Source organism: Neovison vison, chromosome X (assembly GCF_020171115.1).
Source record: "Neovison vison isolate M4711 chromosome X, ASM_NN_V1, whole genome shotgun sequence".
Classification (NCBI taxonomy): Eukaryota; Metazoa; Chordata; class Mammalia; order Carnivora; family Mustelidae; genus Neogale; species Neogale vison.
Window position 1 is genome coordinate 89,141,960 of NC_058105.1, and position 13,771 is coordinate 89,155,730.

Genomic DNA, 13,771 nt, shown 5'->3' on the forward strand with positions numbered 1-13,771 from the left:
GGTAGATTGGTTGAAAGGGGAAAGTTGGTCCCCCCCTTAGTGCTCGCACCACACCTTTATTAAAAATGAGGCTTCCCCTGTACACAGTGCCCAGTGCTGCCCTTCTCACATCACTCCATTTAATGCTCCCCACGACACTATCAAGTTGGGGTTATGCCGTCAGACAGCCGAGGATACAACCCAAGGCACTTGCTAAAGGACACAGCAAGTCAGTAGCAAAGCCGGGGTTCGAACTCCTCCGTGGGCCAAGGCACTCTGTACCCAGTGCTCTGTGCCACCGGGGAGCAGCAGAGTCCTCTAGAGGAGGAGGTATGAACTAAGGCTGCTGAATGCGGAAGAATGAGGCAGGCTGCCCCTCAGAGTGGGGACCCCCTGGGAGAGAACGTGGTATGCCTGTCCCCAGCCTGGGTTGCCCCCATCCACACACCCCCTTACCCCTTATTTCACGTCTGAAACCAGGATGGTGCTCCAGTCCCACAACAGTCTTGATAGGAGCTGGGCTCTAAACCATGCACCCACCCCCCGGAACATCTTTGGGGGCCTGGCCATCTAGGGAAATGCCCCCCCATCCATCCCTCATCCACCCTCTTCTCCAGCCCTTCTCCAGCATGGGGGCAGGGAGGGGACACAGCGCTGCATCATTCCACATGGCACTGGGCACTGGGGCCATTAACCGGACGACTCCCCATCGATCGGATCTGCTAAGTGCTGCTGATTCAGACGGGTGGGGGTGGGGGCCCCTGGGGGCAGAGAGGGTAGGAGCTGGGCAGGAAGGAGGTGGGGAGAACTGGCAGAGCTCCCTGCCACCCCCATTTTCCAGATGACGCGACTGAGGCCCAACCAGCTTTGTAGGAGGCGGAGTCTCCCCAGGGTCCCTCTCAGGCTGTCCTAGGGGAGGGGGCTCTGGGAGCCACGAGGCCCCTCCCTGCGCCTCTCTGTAGCTCCCGGCAAGCTCAGAGGGGCGGGGAGAGAGAGCCAGAGAAGGAGGAGAACTCAGGCAGCTCTGCAGAGGGGGGCAGGAGCTCCGGTGTTTGGTACCCCCAGCCCCAACGCTGTGGCCGCTGCTGCAGCGGGGACACAGGTGAGGACGGCCATTTGGGGAGGGGGAGGGGGCCACCCACAGCGCTGTCCTTGTCCTTCCCTGCTCCAGCCCCCACTCCCTAGCCCATCCTGGGATAGTCCCCAGGGCTTCTGCTGGACCTCGTCCTTCCAGGGACCCAGCCCCCTCCCCCTGCCTGTCTGCGCTGCCTTCTCTCCCGGGCCTGGCTGTGGCTGCTTCGCCTCTTCTGCTGCCGCTGCTTCCACTGCCCAGCACACACCGCCAGCCCCTCGGGGTGTGGTTTCCCCAGACCAGCCCCTAACGGTGGGACACAGCTTCGCCCCGGCCTCCCCCATCCGCTCACCCGCCCCCCCACCCCGCAAGGCCAGCCAACCTCCTCCCCTGAGACACACCCAGCTCCCTTTAACATCCCACCCCACCCTCTGACCCATTTTGGGGGGACCCCCTCCTCTTATCTTAGTCTTTATCCAGCCTCTGGGTGCTCTGGGGCTGTGCCCAACTTCCAGCTGAGCCCCAAGGTGTTTCCTCAGGCCCCTTTCCTCCCCCCAGGAACTCCTGAGAGGGTGGACCAGACTTTCTCAGCAGCACCATATACCCCTCGCTCCCAGACACCTCTCAGGCTCTGAAAAATAACCTAGCCCCATATCTAACCCTTCAGATGCCCTACTCCCTTCTCCAGTCCCTCTAGGGGGCCCCACCTGGCCTGCCTTCCCCAGAACTCCTGTAGAGTGTAGACACCCCCCCTCAGGCTATTCTTGGCTGCTCTAGGCACTCCCAAGACACCTCGCAGCCTCTTTACAACCTTCTGGTTCTATAGCCACCTCTTCCGTGCACGAACCCTTTTCCTGGATCCATGAGGGAGTTCCAGTTCCCTAATCTTTTCCCCAGAAGTCTTGAGGGTACAGACGACCCACCTCAGTTTTCTTGGCCCCTCTAGAACCCCCCCCTGCACCCGGACACTCTTAGCCTATTTTAAACACCTCTGGTCCCCTTTTCATCTCTCTGGATGCCCCAGTCCCTTCTCCACACCCACTAAGGGGTCCCAGCCCCATCTTCCCTCAGAACTCTTGAGAGTGTGGGCAACTCTCCCATGTTTCTTGTCCCCTAGACACCCCATACATCTCCCAGGCACATGCTGACCCCCCCCCCCAGAGCCCTCTCAGTCGCTCTAAACACTCCCTAGGCTCCTTCTTGGCCCCTCCTGGCGCCCTTTTTCTGCTCTTTTCCATGTCTCCTGGCTCCTCCTCGGTTGGTCCCTCAAGACATCCCCCAAGTCCCCCCTGAATCCTCTAAATGCCCCCCAAGGCCCTACCCGTCTCTCTAGTTCCTCCTGGTTCCTCTCGGCCTCTGTAGACACCCCCAGTTTGCTTGTGCGAGTGGCCCAGGGCCTCTCCAAGCCCCCAGCATCCTGGAGACAGCCACACTGTCCTAAAGGCCACCCTCCCCGCCCCGAGTCTCCGTGGGCCTGGGGCGCGGCAGGATGGCGGCCGGCGTAGCCACGTGGCTGCCCTTCGCGAGGGCCGCTGCGGTGGGCTGGTTGCCCCTGGCCCAGCAGCCCCTGCCCCCTGCGCCCGGGGTGAAGGCGTCTCGAGGGGATGAGGTTCTGGTGGTGAACGTGAGCGGCCGGCGCTTCGAGACCTGGAAGAACACTCTGGACCGCTACCCAGACACCCTGCTAGGCAGTTCGGAAAAGGAATTCTTCTATGACGCGGACTCGGGCGAGTACTTCTTCGATCGCGACCCCGACATGTTCCGGCACGTGCTGAACTTCTACCGCACCGGCCGCCTGCACTGCCCGCGGCAGGAGTGCATCCAGGCCTTCGACGAAGAGCTGGCTTTCTACGGTCTGGTGCCGGAGCTCGTGGGCGACTGCTGCCTCGAAGAGTACCGGGACCGCAAGAAAGAGAACGCCGAACGCCTGGCGGAGGACGAGGAGGCCGAGCAGGCAGGCGATGGCCCTGCCCTGCCTGCCGGCAGCTCCTTGCGGCAGCGGCTCTGGCGGGCCTTCGAGAACCCGCACACTAGCACGGCGGCCCTTGTCTTCTACTACGTGACGGGCTTCTTCATTGCCGTGTCGGTCATCGCCAACGTGGTGGAGACCATCCCGTGCCGCGGCCCCGCGCGGCGGCCCCCGAGGGAGCAGCCCTGTGGCGACCGCTTCCCCTTGGCCTTTTTCTGCATGGACACGGCCTGCGTGCTCATATTCACGGGAGAGTACCTCCTGCGGCTCTTCGCCGCCCCCAGCCGGTGCCGCTTCCTGCGGAGTGTGATGAGCCTTATCGACGTGGTGGCCATCCTGCCCTACTACATCGGGCTTTTCGTGCCCAAGAACGAGGATGTCTCGGGCGCCTTTGTCACCCTGCGTGTTTTCCGGGTGTTCCGCATCTTCAAGTTCTCCAGGCACTCGCAGGGCTTGCGGATTCTGGGCTACACACTCAAGAGCTGTGCCTCTGAGCTGGGCTTTCTCCTCTTTTCCCTTACCATGGCCATCATCATCTTCGCCACGGTCATGTTTTATGCTGAGAAGGGCACAAACAAGACCAACTTCACTAGCATCCCTGCGGCCTTCTGGTATACCATTGTCACCATGACCACCCTCGGGTGAGTGCAGACCCGGTGTTGGGAGCTGCCCGATCAGTTACACTCACCTTTCTCTGTAAGAGTAAGATCTCTTTTTTCTCGATTTGCGCTTCTGCCTGCTCTTCTCTGAAAACAAAGGGAGTTGGACTAATCTCCAAATCCCTTGCAGGTCTGACAATGCCTTCACTGTCCAGGTCAGGAGACTTGGGTTCCAAGGATTGTCTTAGCTGCACTCTTTCTGTTGACCTTGTTCTCTTTGGGCCTGTTTCCCCCACTGTGGCAAATGAGAAATGTTGATCCCTTCGTCATCTAGAGGGGATTCTGTGACCTCATGGTTGTGAAAGTTCTCTGAAAGTTTCTGGTGTAGGATACCTAGGTACTGGCGTTCCACCACCTCCTTTTTCCCACCTTGAGGACCCATGTCTCTCAAACCTCCAGAATCATCTGCCGTATGGGGTCCTACCTCTGTGACATTGTGATTCCTTGATGTTCTCCAGGTCGAGGTATTTTCAGCATTATTTTTTTAGTGTCAATCCTTGAGAGGGAACAAGTTGGGATAAAGGCATCAGACAGAATCACCAAACTCATGTTGTTCTTAAAGACATTGTTTAGGGCACATACCATGCTCCTTCTCTAAATTTCCATTGCTGAAATTAGGTGTACAGTTGCTTGGGATCTTTTGAATGGGTGAAGTGGGCTCGCTGGGGCTTTAGCAGAGCTACAGAGAAATGGCTTTTGGGTTTCTAAGGAGTAGAAATTAATTCTGGTTGGAGGTTCAGAATTGGATTGACATACAAATACTGAGCCCCGAGAGTGGGTTGGAACTGGGTTCTTGAGTGCCTTTTACCCTAATGAGTCCTCACAGCAACCCTGAGAGGGTGGACAGCTGCCTGTGTCTCACAGTTGAGGACACAGTCTGAGATGACACATCACAGACCAGAAACGGCCAAGTTGGAGAGACTTTTAAATGAGTCAAAGAAATAAGGAACGGCCATCCTTGGGGGGAGGGGGACAAGGACTGAGAGAAGGCCTAGAGGCTGGGACTGCAGAGGGGAGGGGATCTCACTGGTCCCGTGTTCAGAACAAAAGAATGCTGGGCGATCTCGAGCAAGTCAGCTGTGGAACCTCCGTAAGCTTGGGTCACCCCCACCCCGACCCCGTGACACAAGTGGGTAAGATTGGCATTGCTCCATCCCCAAGGAAGAGGAGATGGCATGGAGAAAAGGGAGGAGGGAGTTTCAAGGCTTCTTCTGGGGTTATAAGAAGGGGTCCTACCTAGAGAAGGTAAGACAGATGGAAGCAAAACCAACAGAGCATTGCTCGCAGGACTCAGAGCCCCTCAGCTGGCTTGTGGTGCTTGGACTTTCTCCTCAGGAGACTATATTTACTGCCTCTGACTTCCTCCTTCTCTCCTCTGTTTGGTATTAATAGATTTCCAGCTGACTCAGATGTTCGGTGTGCAACTCAGATGGGGGCAGCAGATGGTAGGGGCCGAGGGCCAATTTCTCCCTTGACCCCCGCTGGTGGCCAGAGAGGTCTTTCCCCACATTTTGCAGAGTGGGAAACTGAGGCTCAGAGAGTTTCATTGCCCGGCCAGGGTCGCAGAATGTGTTGGGCTGGATGGGATGGTGTGGGAGACTGAGGGGTGTGTGGGCACTCTTCTTAACCTCGGCTTCCCTCCCCTGGCCCCAGCTATGGAGACATGGTGCCCAGCACCATTGCTGGCAAGATTTTTGGATCCATCTGCTCCCTCAGCGGTGTCCTGGTCATTGCACTGCCTGTGCCGGTCATCGTGTCCAACTTCAGCCGCATCTACCACCAGAACCAGCGTGCTGACAAGCGCCGAGCGCAGCAGGTAACAGCCTCTTCCCTCAGAGTACCTCCTGCTCCCCGTGCCCCAAGCCAGTCTGCTCTTGCGTCTACCCACCTGACCCTTTGTCTCCTCCCTTCTCTGTAGAAGGTGCGCTTGGCAAGGATCCGGTTGGCAAAGAGTGGTACCACCAATGCCTTCCTACAGTACAAGCAGAACGGAGGCCTTGAGGTGGGGAGGGGCCTGCCTTGGGGTTGGGGGGGGGAGCAGTGGTGGGAGGAGGAAGGTTCTGACCTTGTCCCTCTGCTCTGTCCACCCCAGGACAGCAGCAGTGGGGAGGAACAGGCGTTGTGTGTCCGGAACCGTTCTGCTTTCGAGCAACAACATCACCACCTCCTGCACTGTCTAGAGAAGACAACGGTGAGGCCTAAAGGCGGGGTTGGGGGGGTGACAGAAAGAGGGGCCTTCCTCTGCAGCCCAACCAGTACCCTCCCTGGGATGGGAGGCTCACTACTGATTGTGGAAATCCCACAGGGCTTCCTGGAAGAGGCCCCAGTACAGCTGAGCCTTGAAGGGTGGGCAGAGGAAGGGAAGCAAGAGATACTTCCAGTAAGGAGGGAGCGGCCTCAGCCAAGGCCGAGGGCTGGGGTTAGTTCCTGTGTGCTGCCTCATGATCGTGCCTCCCTTCCACCCACAGTGCCATGAGTTCACAGATGAGCTAACCTTCAGCGAGGCTCTGGGTGCTGTCTCACTGGGGGGCCGCACCAGCCGCAGCACCTCCGTGTCCTCCCAGGCAGTGGGTCCTGGCAGCCTGCTGTCCTCCTGCTGTCCCCGCAGGGCCAAGCGCCGTGCCATTCGCCTTGCCAACTCCACAGCCTCAGTCAGTCGTGGCAGCATGCAGGAGCTGGACACATTGGCAGGGCTGCGGAGAAGCCCTGCCCCTCAGAGGTAAGCACCCCCACCTGCTGGCTACTCCTGGGGGAAGCTCAGAGCTGAGACGGGGTGGCTGGGTGTGCAGGGGATGGCGGTCTGAGATGTCTTGACTTCTGGCCCAGCAAGCCAAGCTCAAGCCCGGACTCCTCTATGCGGGGAGCTTGGGCTTCCCTTGCCTGGAACTTGTTCTTCGTTGGTTCTTTCAGCAAACATTTATTGAGCACCTACTATATGCCAGGCACACTTTCAGGCACTTTGGAGTTCACTGTAGGAGTTTACAAGTGAGTTCATTTCAGACAGCAAAGTGAACAGACAGAGCTCCTTGACATTCTGGAATTTATATTCTAGTGGGATGAGACCGTTAATAAACAAGCACGTACACAATGAGGTGTGTTAAGTACCAAGAAGAAAAATAAACTGGGGATGGGGGACAGGGTGTAAAACGGGGTATGGAGAAGCTTTGCTGAGGTGACACCAGAAGAAGATGAGGGAGGGAGCAAACAGCCTGTGCAAAGGCCCTGAGGCAAGAATGGGTCTGAGTGTTAGAGACACAGCCAAGAAGCTCCTGTGAGAAGAATGGAGTGAGTGAGGGGGAGAATTGTGGGAAGCCAAATCAGAAAGGAACAGGACCAGGTCATGTAACTCTTACACTGATCGTTATGAGGGTCTGGCATCGTAAGGAGTAACCATGATGGAGAACATTTTGGTATGTATGCTCCTTATGTATGTATGCTCCGGGCACTATGTGGAACACTCTGTAGCACTTTTTATCTCATTTAATCTCCACAGTGACCCTATGAGGTAAGAAATACTAGTATTTCCATGAGTGCTCATTATGTTCTGGGCTGAGCACTTTATAGCACTTCTTATCTCATTTAATCTCCGCAAGGACCCTACGAGGTAGGCAACTCTGTTATTCCCATGCTACAGATGAAAGAGAGAAGAGGGATTTAGAGGGGCCAAGGTAAAACTGGGATTTCAACCCAGGACCACCTGACCCCAGAGCCCTCACTGGGCACTGCCATAATGGGGGATGGAGGCGAAGCATTTAGAACAAGCCAGAGACCCAACAGGCACTCAATACATGTCACAATTGCTGTAGCAAGTATTAAGAGCACCTTTTAAGAAGCTTCCACCTCCCCACCCTTATGCACAGCCGCTCAAGCCTCAATGCCAAGCCCCACGACAGCCTCGACCTGAACTGCGACAGCCGGGACTTCGTGGCTGCCATCATCAGTATCCCTACCCCTCCTGCCAACACCCCAGATGAGAGCCAACCTTCCTCCCCTGGTGGTGGCGGTGGGGCCAGCAGCAACCTCAGGAACTCCAGCCTGGGCACCCCTTGCCTCCTCCCGGAGACTGTCAAGATCTCTTCCCTGTGAGCGGTGGGTCCGCCCGTCCAGAGGGCCCTCTCGATTCTTGGGGACTCCTTTCCAAAGCCATATTTTGGGGAGGCAGGGAGGGACAGGCCTGGGGACCCCTTCTGCCCCTCCTCCTTCCACTGAGAACTATGCAATGGAGTTTGATGGAACAGCTCACCTAATGGGGAAGCAGCCAGGGAAGGGGAAACTTTCCCCACCCCCGATAGTTTGTCCTGGGGGGTGCTGAAGTGCTGGGCTTCCTCAGGCCCCCGGGCCTCCTTGCCCCAGCACACTGGGGCTGGCCTCTCTGCCCTCGCTGGCCTCCTGCATGCTTCTCCTGTTGGGCCTCTGGGGCTCCCACCTGACATCTCAGCTCTGGCCGGAGAAGGAGAGATGAGGTTCCCTCTTCTCTCTGGCTGGGCTGTGGAGGTTTGGGGGTTCAGAGAAGAGAACCTTCACCTTGGAGCTGGCCTCTAGGAGTTTTCCCCACCCTCCACTGAGCCCAACAGCTCCCTGATTCTGAAGCTTGGAATGCAACCACAGGCTTCCTGGGCTGTGGCCTCAGCAGTGACCTGCCACCCCTCCGCCTTGGCTCAGGGGTCAGGCTGCCTCTCCCAATACACACAGATAGCACAAACACCACTCCCCTTTCCTGGCTGCTGGAAATGGGTCCCTGCAACCCCGTCCTGTGCTGGGCCCCCAGCAAACTCTAGCAATAGCAGCTGCTGCCGTGATGTTATGCAAAGGCTCTGCCCAGGCTGCTGCAGTATTTACATCTGCCCTAACCAGGGGGGCCACCTCCAACCCCTCCACCCCCTTCTCCCCTGGTTTGCTTCCTTCTTGGGTTGGGCTGGAGTCTGGACTGGCTGAGATAAGAGCCTAGCAGCCAGTGAGAGCTGGGCTGTGTTTGGAGATCATAGATGATTCCAAGTTCTTGGGCAGGAGTCCAGAAGTGTCGGGGCTGGGGCCTGGGTTGTTCCTAAACTCTGAGAGTTGTAGGGGGCAGGAGGAACTTCTTGATCTCTTCCTCCTCTTCCCCCGCAAAGCCTTTTCACATATTCCTCTCTCTTTTCCCTCTTGGGTCACCTTCCAGAACTCTGTGTCTGCTCTCAGGCTGAAATCTGGCATCATCTCAGGTTCCCTGTCCCCAGCACTGTCCCCGTGGAGCTGGTGGCTGACAAAGATGTAGTTTCCATCAGTCAATAAAACCTGAGAGGAGAGATGAGGATGAATACCTCCTGGCTCTGTGAATTTGGAGGCTGGGTCGGGCTGGGGGTGGTGGTGGTGGTGGTGGTGGAATGTTCACTGGTTTCAATTCCTTTCAACCGGAGAAGGGCAGGTTGCGGTCCAGGTTTTGGGAGGTCAGTTGTTGATGACATGTTCTGGAAGATGGGGATCTAGGAGGAATTAAAGAGGCTGGTTTGAAGAGCTGAATCTACAGCCAGTGAGGCAGGCCAGGAAGCCCTGAGATATGGCCCTGGGACTCATCTGCTCCAGCTCTCTTACTCACAGATGGGGAAACTGAGACCTAGAGCAGCATGCATTTGGTCAGAGGAGACTTAAACCCCAGGCTTCCTGGAAGCCAATGGCTCTGAACTGAATAATTAAAAGCATCTCTCAGGGGTGCCTGGCTGGCTCAGTGAGTAGAATATGCGGCTCTTGATCTCAGGTTCCTAAATTCAAGCCCCACGTCGGCCCTAGAGCTTACTTTTAAAAAAAGAGAACTCAATATTTTAAAAAGAAGAAGAAGAAAGAAAGCATCTCTCAAGTTTGGCAGCTCACCCTTCCTTGTGGACATCCCCTGCACTGTCTCTGCTGGGCTACTGGATACACTTGGCTAGTGTGTGACTGAGCTTTGTGGAGCACCAAGAAGACAGACCTTGGATTGGGGTTGACTTGGGTTCCAAGCCCCAGGTGAGAGAATCACTTCAACCTTCTCTTGCCTCAGGTTGCTAATCTGTAAAATAATAACCATTTTTTCACCAAATATTTATTAACCACATACCACGTGCTAGCCCTAGGGATACAAAGATGGGCAACGTAGACATCATCTATGATCGACAGAGGTGAGCATGGAGGGCAGACAATTAAGCAATTACAGTCTAGCGTTGTGGAACTAAGATTGATGGGATTGCAGGAGCATGCAGATGGCAGGAGGACCTAATCCAGCCAACCCCCAAAGAATGAGGTGGATTTAGCCAGGGAAAAGGATAAAAGTTTCAGGCAGACAGGAGAGCATGTGCAATGACCTGGAGGTTAGGGGATAAGCTCAGGACCTTCGGAGAACTGAAATTAGTTTGGTTCAGCTGAGGAGGAGAGTGTGAGGCTGTGGTAAGAGTCGGGATGTGGAGATAGGCCAGATCACAAAAAAGCCTTTGAAGCTATGATACAGATTTTGGACTTTATCCTAAGGATAATGGGGACTTCTGAAGGCTTGTAGACAGAAGAGTCATCATGAGGTTTGCGTTTCAGAAGGATTGCTCTGCCTGTGGACAGTGGATTCTAAAGAAACAGTCCTGGCAGGAGGAAGGGTGGTGAGGAGGCTCTTGTGGTAGTCCACTTGGTGGGTGATGGTGGCTTGGACCATGTAGTTGTGGTAAGAGTTGGAGAGTTTGAGAGGTTTGAGAGGTGGAATTGACAGGACTTGGGATTGACAGGCATGTGGGAGTTGAGGAAGAGGGAGCAGACGAGGTTGACTCCCGGGTTCTGGCTTGGGCAAAGGCTGAGTGGGGGGCACTCACTGTCAAAAGGAACATCAAAGCTGTTAGCACAGAGTGCCAGGCGCAGAGAAAGTACTTCGTGAAGATTAGCTACAATGATTATCCTAAATTCAATTTTAGACATGTAATGCTGGACAAATATCTAGTAGGAAATAGAGGTCAAGTGAGAGGATCATGAGAAGATTGAATATGGTAACATGCCTAGGCATTTGGCATAGTGCCCTGAACACAGTAGGCCCAGGAAACTTGAGTCCTGTCTCATGAAGTCTTCAGAGCAGAAAACACAACATGTCATTTGTAACTGACACTCTTCAAGGAAGAACTTCAACCAAGGTCAGCATCTGAAGGAACAAGGTTAGATGGCACTCAGAAGAGCTTACTAATCATCTTTCAGTCAACATGTACAGCTTGACTCCCAAGACCAGCAGCAAGCTCTCACCTCTCAAAACAACTTCTTGGTTCATAAACCCATCTGAACGCCATAACTATTCCCTGAGGCAGTCTGGGCAGGCATTATCTTTCCTATTTTCCATGGGTAACCTCAAATTAAAGACACTTAAGTGACTCGCCCAAGTTCATACAATTACTAACAGTCCATCAGGGTCTGGAACTGAGGTCTTCCTGACTCCAAACCCTGGGATCCTTTTCTTTGCACTGCCATTCAAACTAACTTATTGAGCACTTACTATGTACCAGGCACAGCACTATACTCTTTGCAGGCATTAATCGCTGATCCTTAAATCATAATTATCATATTCTCATGTTACAAAGGATTAGAAATTGCAGATAGGGGCGCCTGGTGATTAGTCCTAAGAGCATGGGACTCGATCTCGGGGGTTGTGACTTCAAGCTCCACGCTGGGTACAACAATTACTAGAAAAATAAAATATTTTGAAAAATTGCGGATGAGGTGGATGTTAAATGACTTGCCAAAAAGCCCTCAGATAGGAGGGGCAGAGCTATGATTAGCTTGTAGCTCTCCAGCTGTTCAGTACCAGGGATTTTACCAACCCCCTTGCAAAGCACTAACTGGTGACAGCGCTGGTTCATAAACTTTTGCTCAATCCAGGTAAACTCAGCTGCTGAGGGGAGCAGGGGGCGTCGGAAAGGCGTGTTGCGCTTGCGCACTAGCCACAGGGGCGGGGAGGTCAACGCGAGGGCGAGAGCATTGCGGAGCCAAAGAAGGCGTGTCTGCTTCCCAAACACCCAAGGTCCCCACGGTGCACTTCTGCCCCAGGGTTGGCCGGCCCAAAGTGAGTGACAGCTTCTCTTAACCAGTCACCGCAGAACTCGGCCTGTTACCAGGGTGAAGTGACGCCCGCCTCCCCACCAGACGTGGATTTGCAGGTGGGTGGGACCGGAACTGACGCTTCAGGGGAGGGCTATGCTCTGGGAGTGTTGATATTTTCCAGTCAGTCCGGCTGACTGCGGCCAAGTTGGAAGTCTGGCAGGGAGGCGCTTTTAAAATTGTCGTGCACGGGGCCGGCTACGCTGTTCTGTACTAGTACCCCGCCCACGAGTCAGAACCTCGGGGAGAAAAGAACGCGACGGGGCGGACGAGAATAAAGGCAAGGAACGAGAGCGCCGACTTTGACTGAAATCTGAGACAGAGAGCACGGGAGGGCGATCGCTCGCATCTGATTGGTCCGTGGGCGTCATCGAGGACCCACGCAGCTGCTTCGATTGGTTGGTACCCGCGATTGTTGTGGCGGCGGTGAAGATTTTGCCCACGTACTTCCGAGCGAGAGGCGGGGCCGTGTCCTGGCGCGCTTGCGCAGCGCCCAGGGGCCCCACCCGGTAGTTCAAGAACCTGCGAGGGGGCGGGGCGAAGCGGTGCTTGTTTTGGTCCTGTTTCTTTTGAAGCAGCAGGCCGGAAGGAGCGAGTGTAGCAATAAACTTGTTGGACTTGGAGAGAAGACTACGACAAACCCGCTGCGGTGCCTTCATCTAGGACTTAACATCCGGGTTCTCCTGCCGCGTGACCCGCGCGCCACCGACCGTTCTCGAACCCGTGCTACAATCTCTTTATCCGGGTCCCGCCGATCCCGTCGTGCTTCGCGCACCACAGTAGCCCCCTCATCCGGGTTCTCTCCCAGCGTGCCCCGCGCCGGGTTTGCTGGGGGGTACTTGGCGGTGCCGCCATGACTATTCTCCCCAAAAAGAAGCCGCCGCCTCCCGACGCCGACCCCGCCAACGAACCGCCGCCGCCCGGGCCGCTGCCCCCGGCGCCGCGCCGCGGCGGGGGTGTGGGCGTGGGCGGCGGCGGCACGGGTGTGGGGGGTGGCGACCGCGACCGTGACTCGGGCGTCGTGGGGGCCCGTCCTCGGGCCTCGCCACCGCCTCAGGGCCCGCTACCGGGGCCCCCGGGAGCGCTTCACCGCTGGGCGCTGGCCGTGCCGCCTGGCGCCGTGGCGGGTCCGCGGCCACAGCAGGCCTCTCCTCCTCCTTGCGGGGGCCCTGTTGGTCCCGGTGGCGGCCCAGGTGACGCGCTGGGTGCAGCCGCGGCGGGTGTGGGCGCGGCGGGCGTGGTGGTGGGCGTGGGCGGAGCCGTAGGCGTTGGCGGTTGCTGCTCGGGGCCGGGCCATAGCAAGCGGCGGCGTCAGGCCCCCGGGGTCGGAGCGGTTGGAGGGGGCAGTCCAGAGCGTGAGGAGGTCGGCGCGGGTTATAACAGTGAAGACGAATATGAGGCGGCTGCAGCTCGCATCGAGGCTATGGACCCCGCAACCGTTGAGCAGGTATGGGCTGGGGTAACAGGTGAGTGGGTATGGCGGGTGGGATCCCCAGCCTGGGTAGGGACTCCAGGAAGGCTGTTTGAGACAGTCCCGAGGGACCTACGTCTTATCCCGGATTCTGGCATTCTCTGGTGGTGGGGGCCCGAGGCACACTCTTCCCCACCCCCCACCAAAGACTTGGGGGTTTAGAGTCCCCAAATAAGATGGCGGACTTAAGGATTGAGTCAGTGGTCTCTTCTGGGACCGACCTAGAGCCATCATTCGGGCCCTGAGACCTCATCATATAGGACCATTAGGTGGGATTGCCTCCTGAGAGAGGAGTCTTAGGATTCCAAGGGACTTGGTTTTGTGTTCCGTGCCTTGAGATTTCCTTTCCTCTGGGATAAGGGTCTAAGACTCCTCCTCCAGGGAGCACAGGTAAGGTGAAGACCTCAGGGGAATTTCGAGCGTTCCCGAGTTACCTAAATCCTTTTCAGGGGTCTGATACCATCTGTACAGGACAACCACCCCACCCCCCACCCGGTTCCTTCTCAGGGACATAGCCCAGGACCACCCAGCATTGGAGTCTGAGACTT

General features: G+C 56.4%; 2 protein-coding genes across 6 annotated transcripts in view; both read left to right on the top strand.

Moving 5' to 3' along the window:
* Positions 1-902: 902 nt before the first annotated feature.
* Positions 903-8,964, top strand: KCND1 (potassium voltage-gated channel subfamily D member 1). 3 transcript variants are annotated; one of them, XM_044235455.1, is made up of 8 exons: positions 903-1,081; positions 1,610-3,661; positions 5,333-5,495; positions 5,598-5,681; positions 5,772-5,870; positions 6,148-6,398; positions 7,540-7,761; positions 8,838-8,964. In XM_044235455.1, the coding sequence occupies exons 2-8, from the start codon at positions 2,541-2,543 to the stop codon at positions 8,860-8,862; spliced, it is 1,965 nt and encodes a 654-aa protein (XP_044091390.1). In that variant the 5' UTR covers positions 903-1,081; positions 1,610-2,540; the 3' UTR covers positions 8,863-8,964. The 3 variants fall into 3 exon arrangements, with proteins under 3 accessions (XP_044091390.1, XP_044091392.1, XP_044091391.1); XM_044235457.1 differs by having other exon boundaries at positions 903-3,661; positions 7,540-7,768; XM_044235456.1 differs by having other exon boundaries at positions 903-3,661; positions 7,540-8,964.
* Positions 8,965-11,842: 2,878 nt separating this feature from the next.
* OTUD5 (OTU deubiquitinase 5) overlaps positions 11,843-13,771 on the top strand; it is a 29,198-nt gene continuing 27,269 nt past the window's right edge. Inside the window, exon 1 of one of the 3 annotated variants that reach the window (XM_044234359.1) lies at positions 11,843-13,199. In XM_044234359.1, coding sequence (XP_044090294.1) covers positions 12,606-13,199 — 594 coding nt within the window. In that variant the 5' untranslated portion in view covers positions 11,843-12,605. The remainder of the gene's footprint in view (positions 13,200-13,771) is intronic. The other 2 variants (XM_044234357.1, XM_044234358.1) reach the window with 2 other exon arrangements.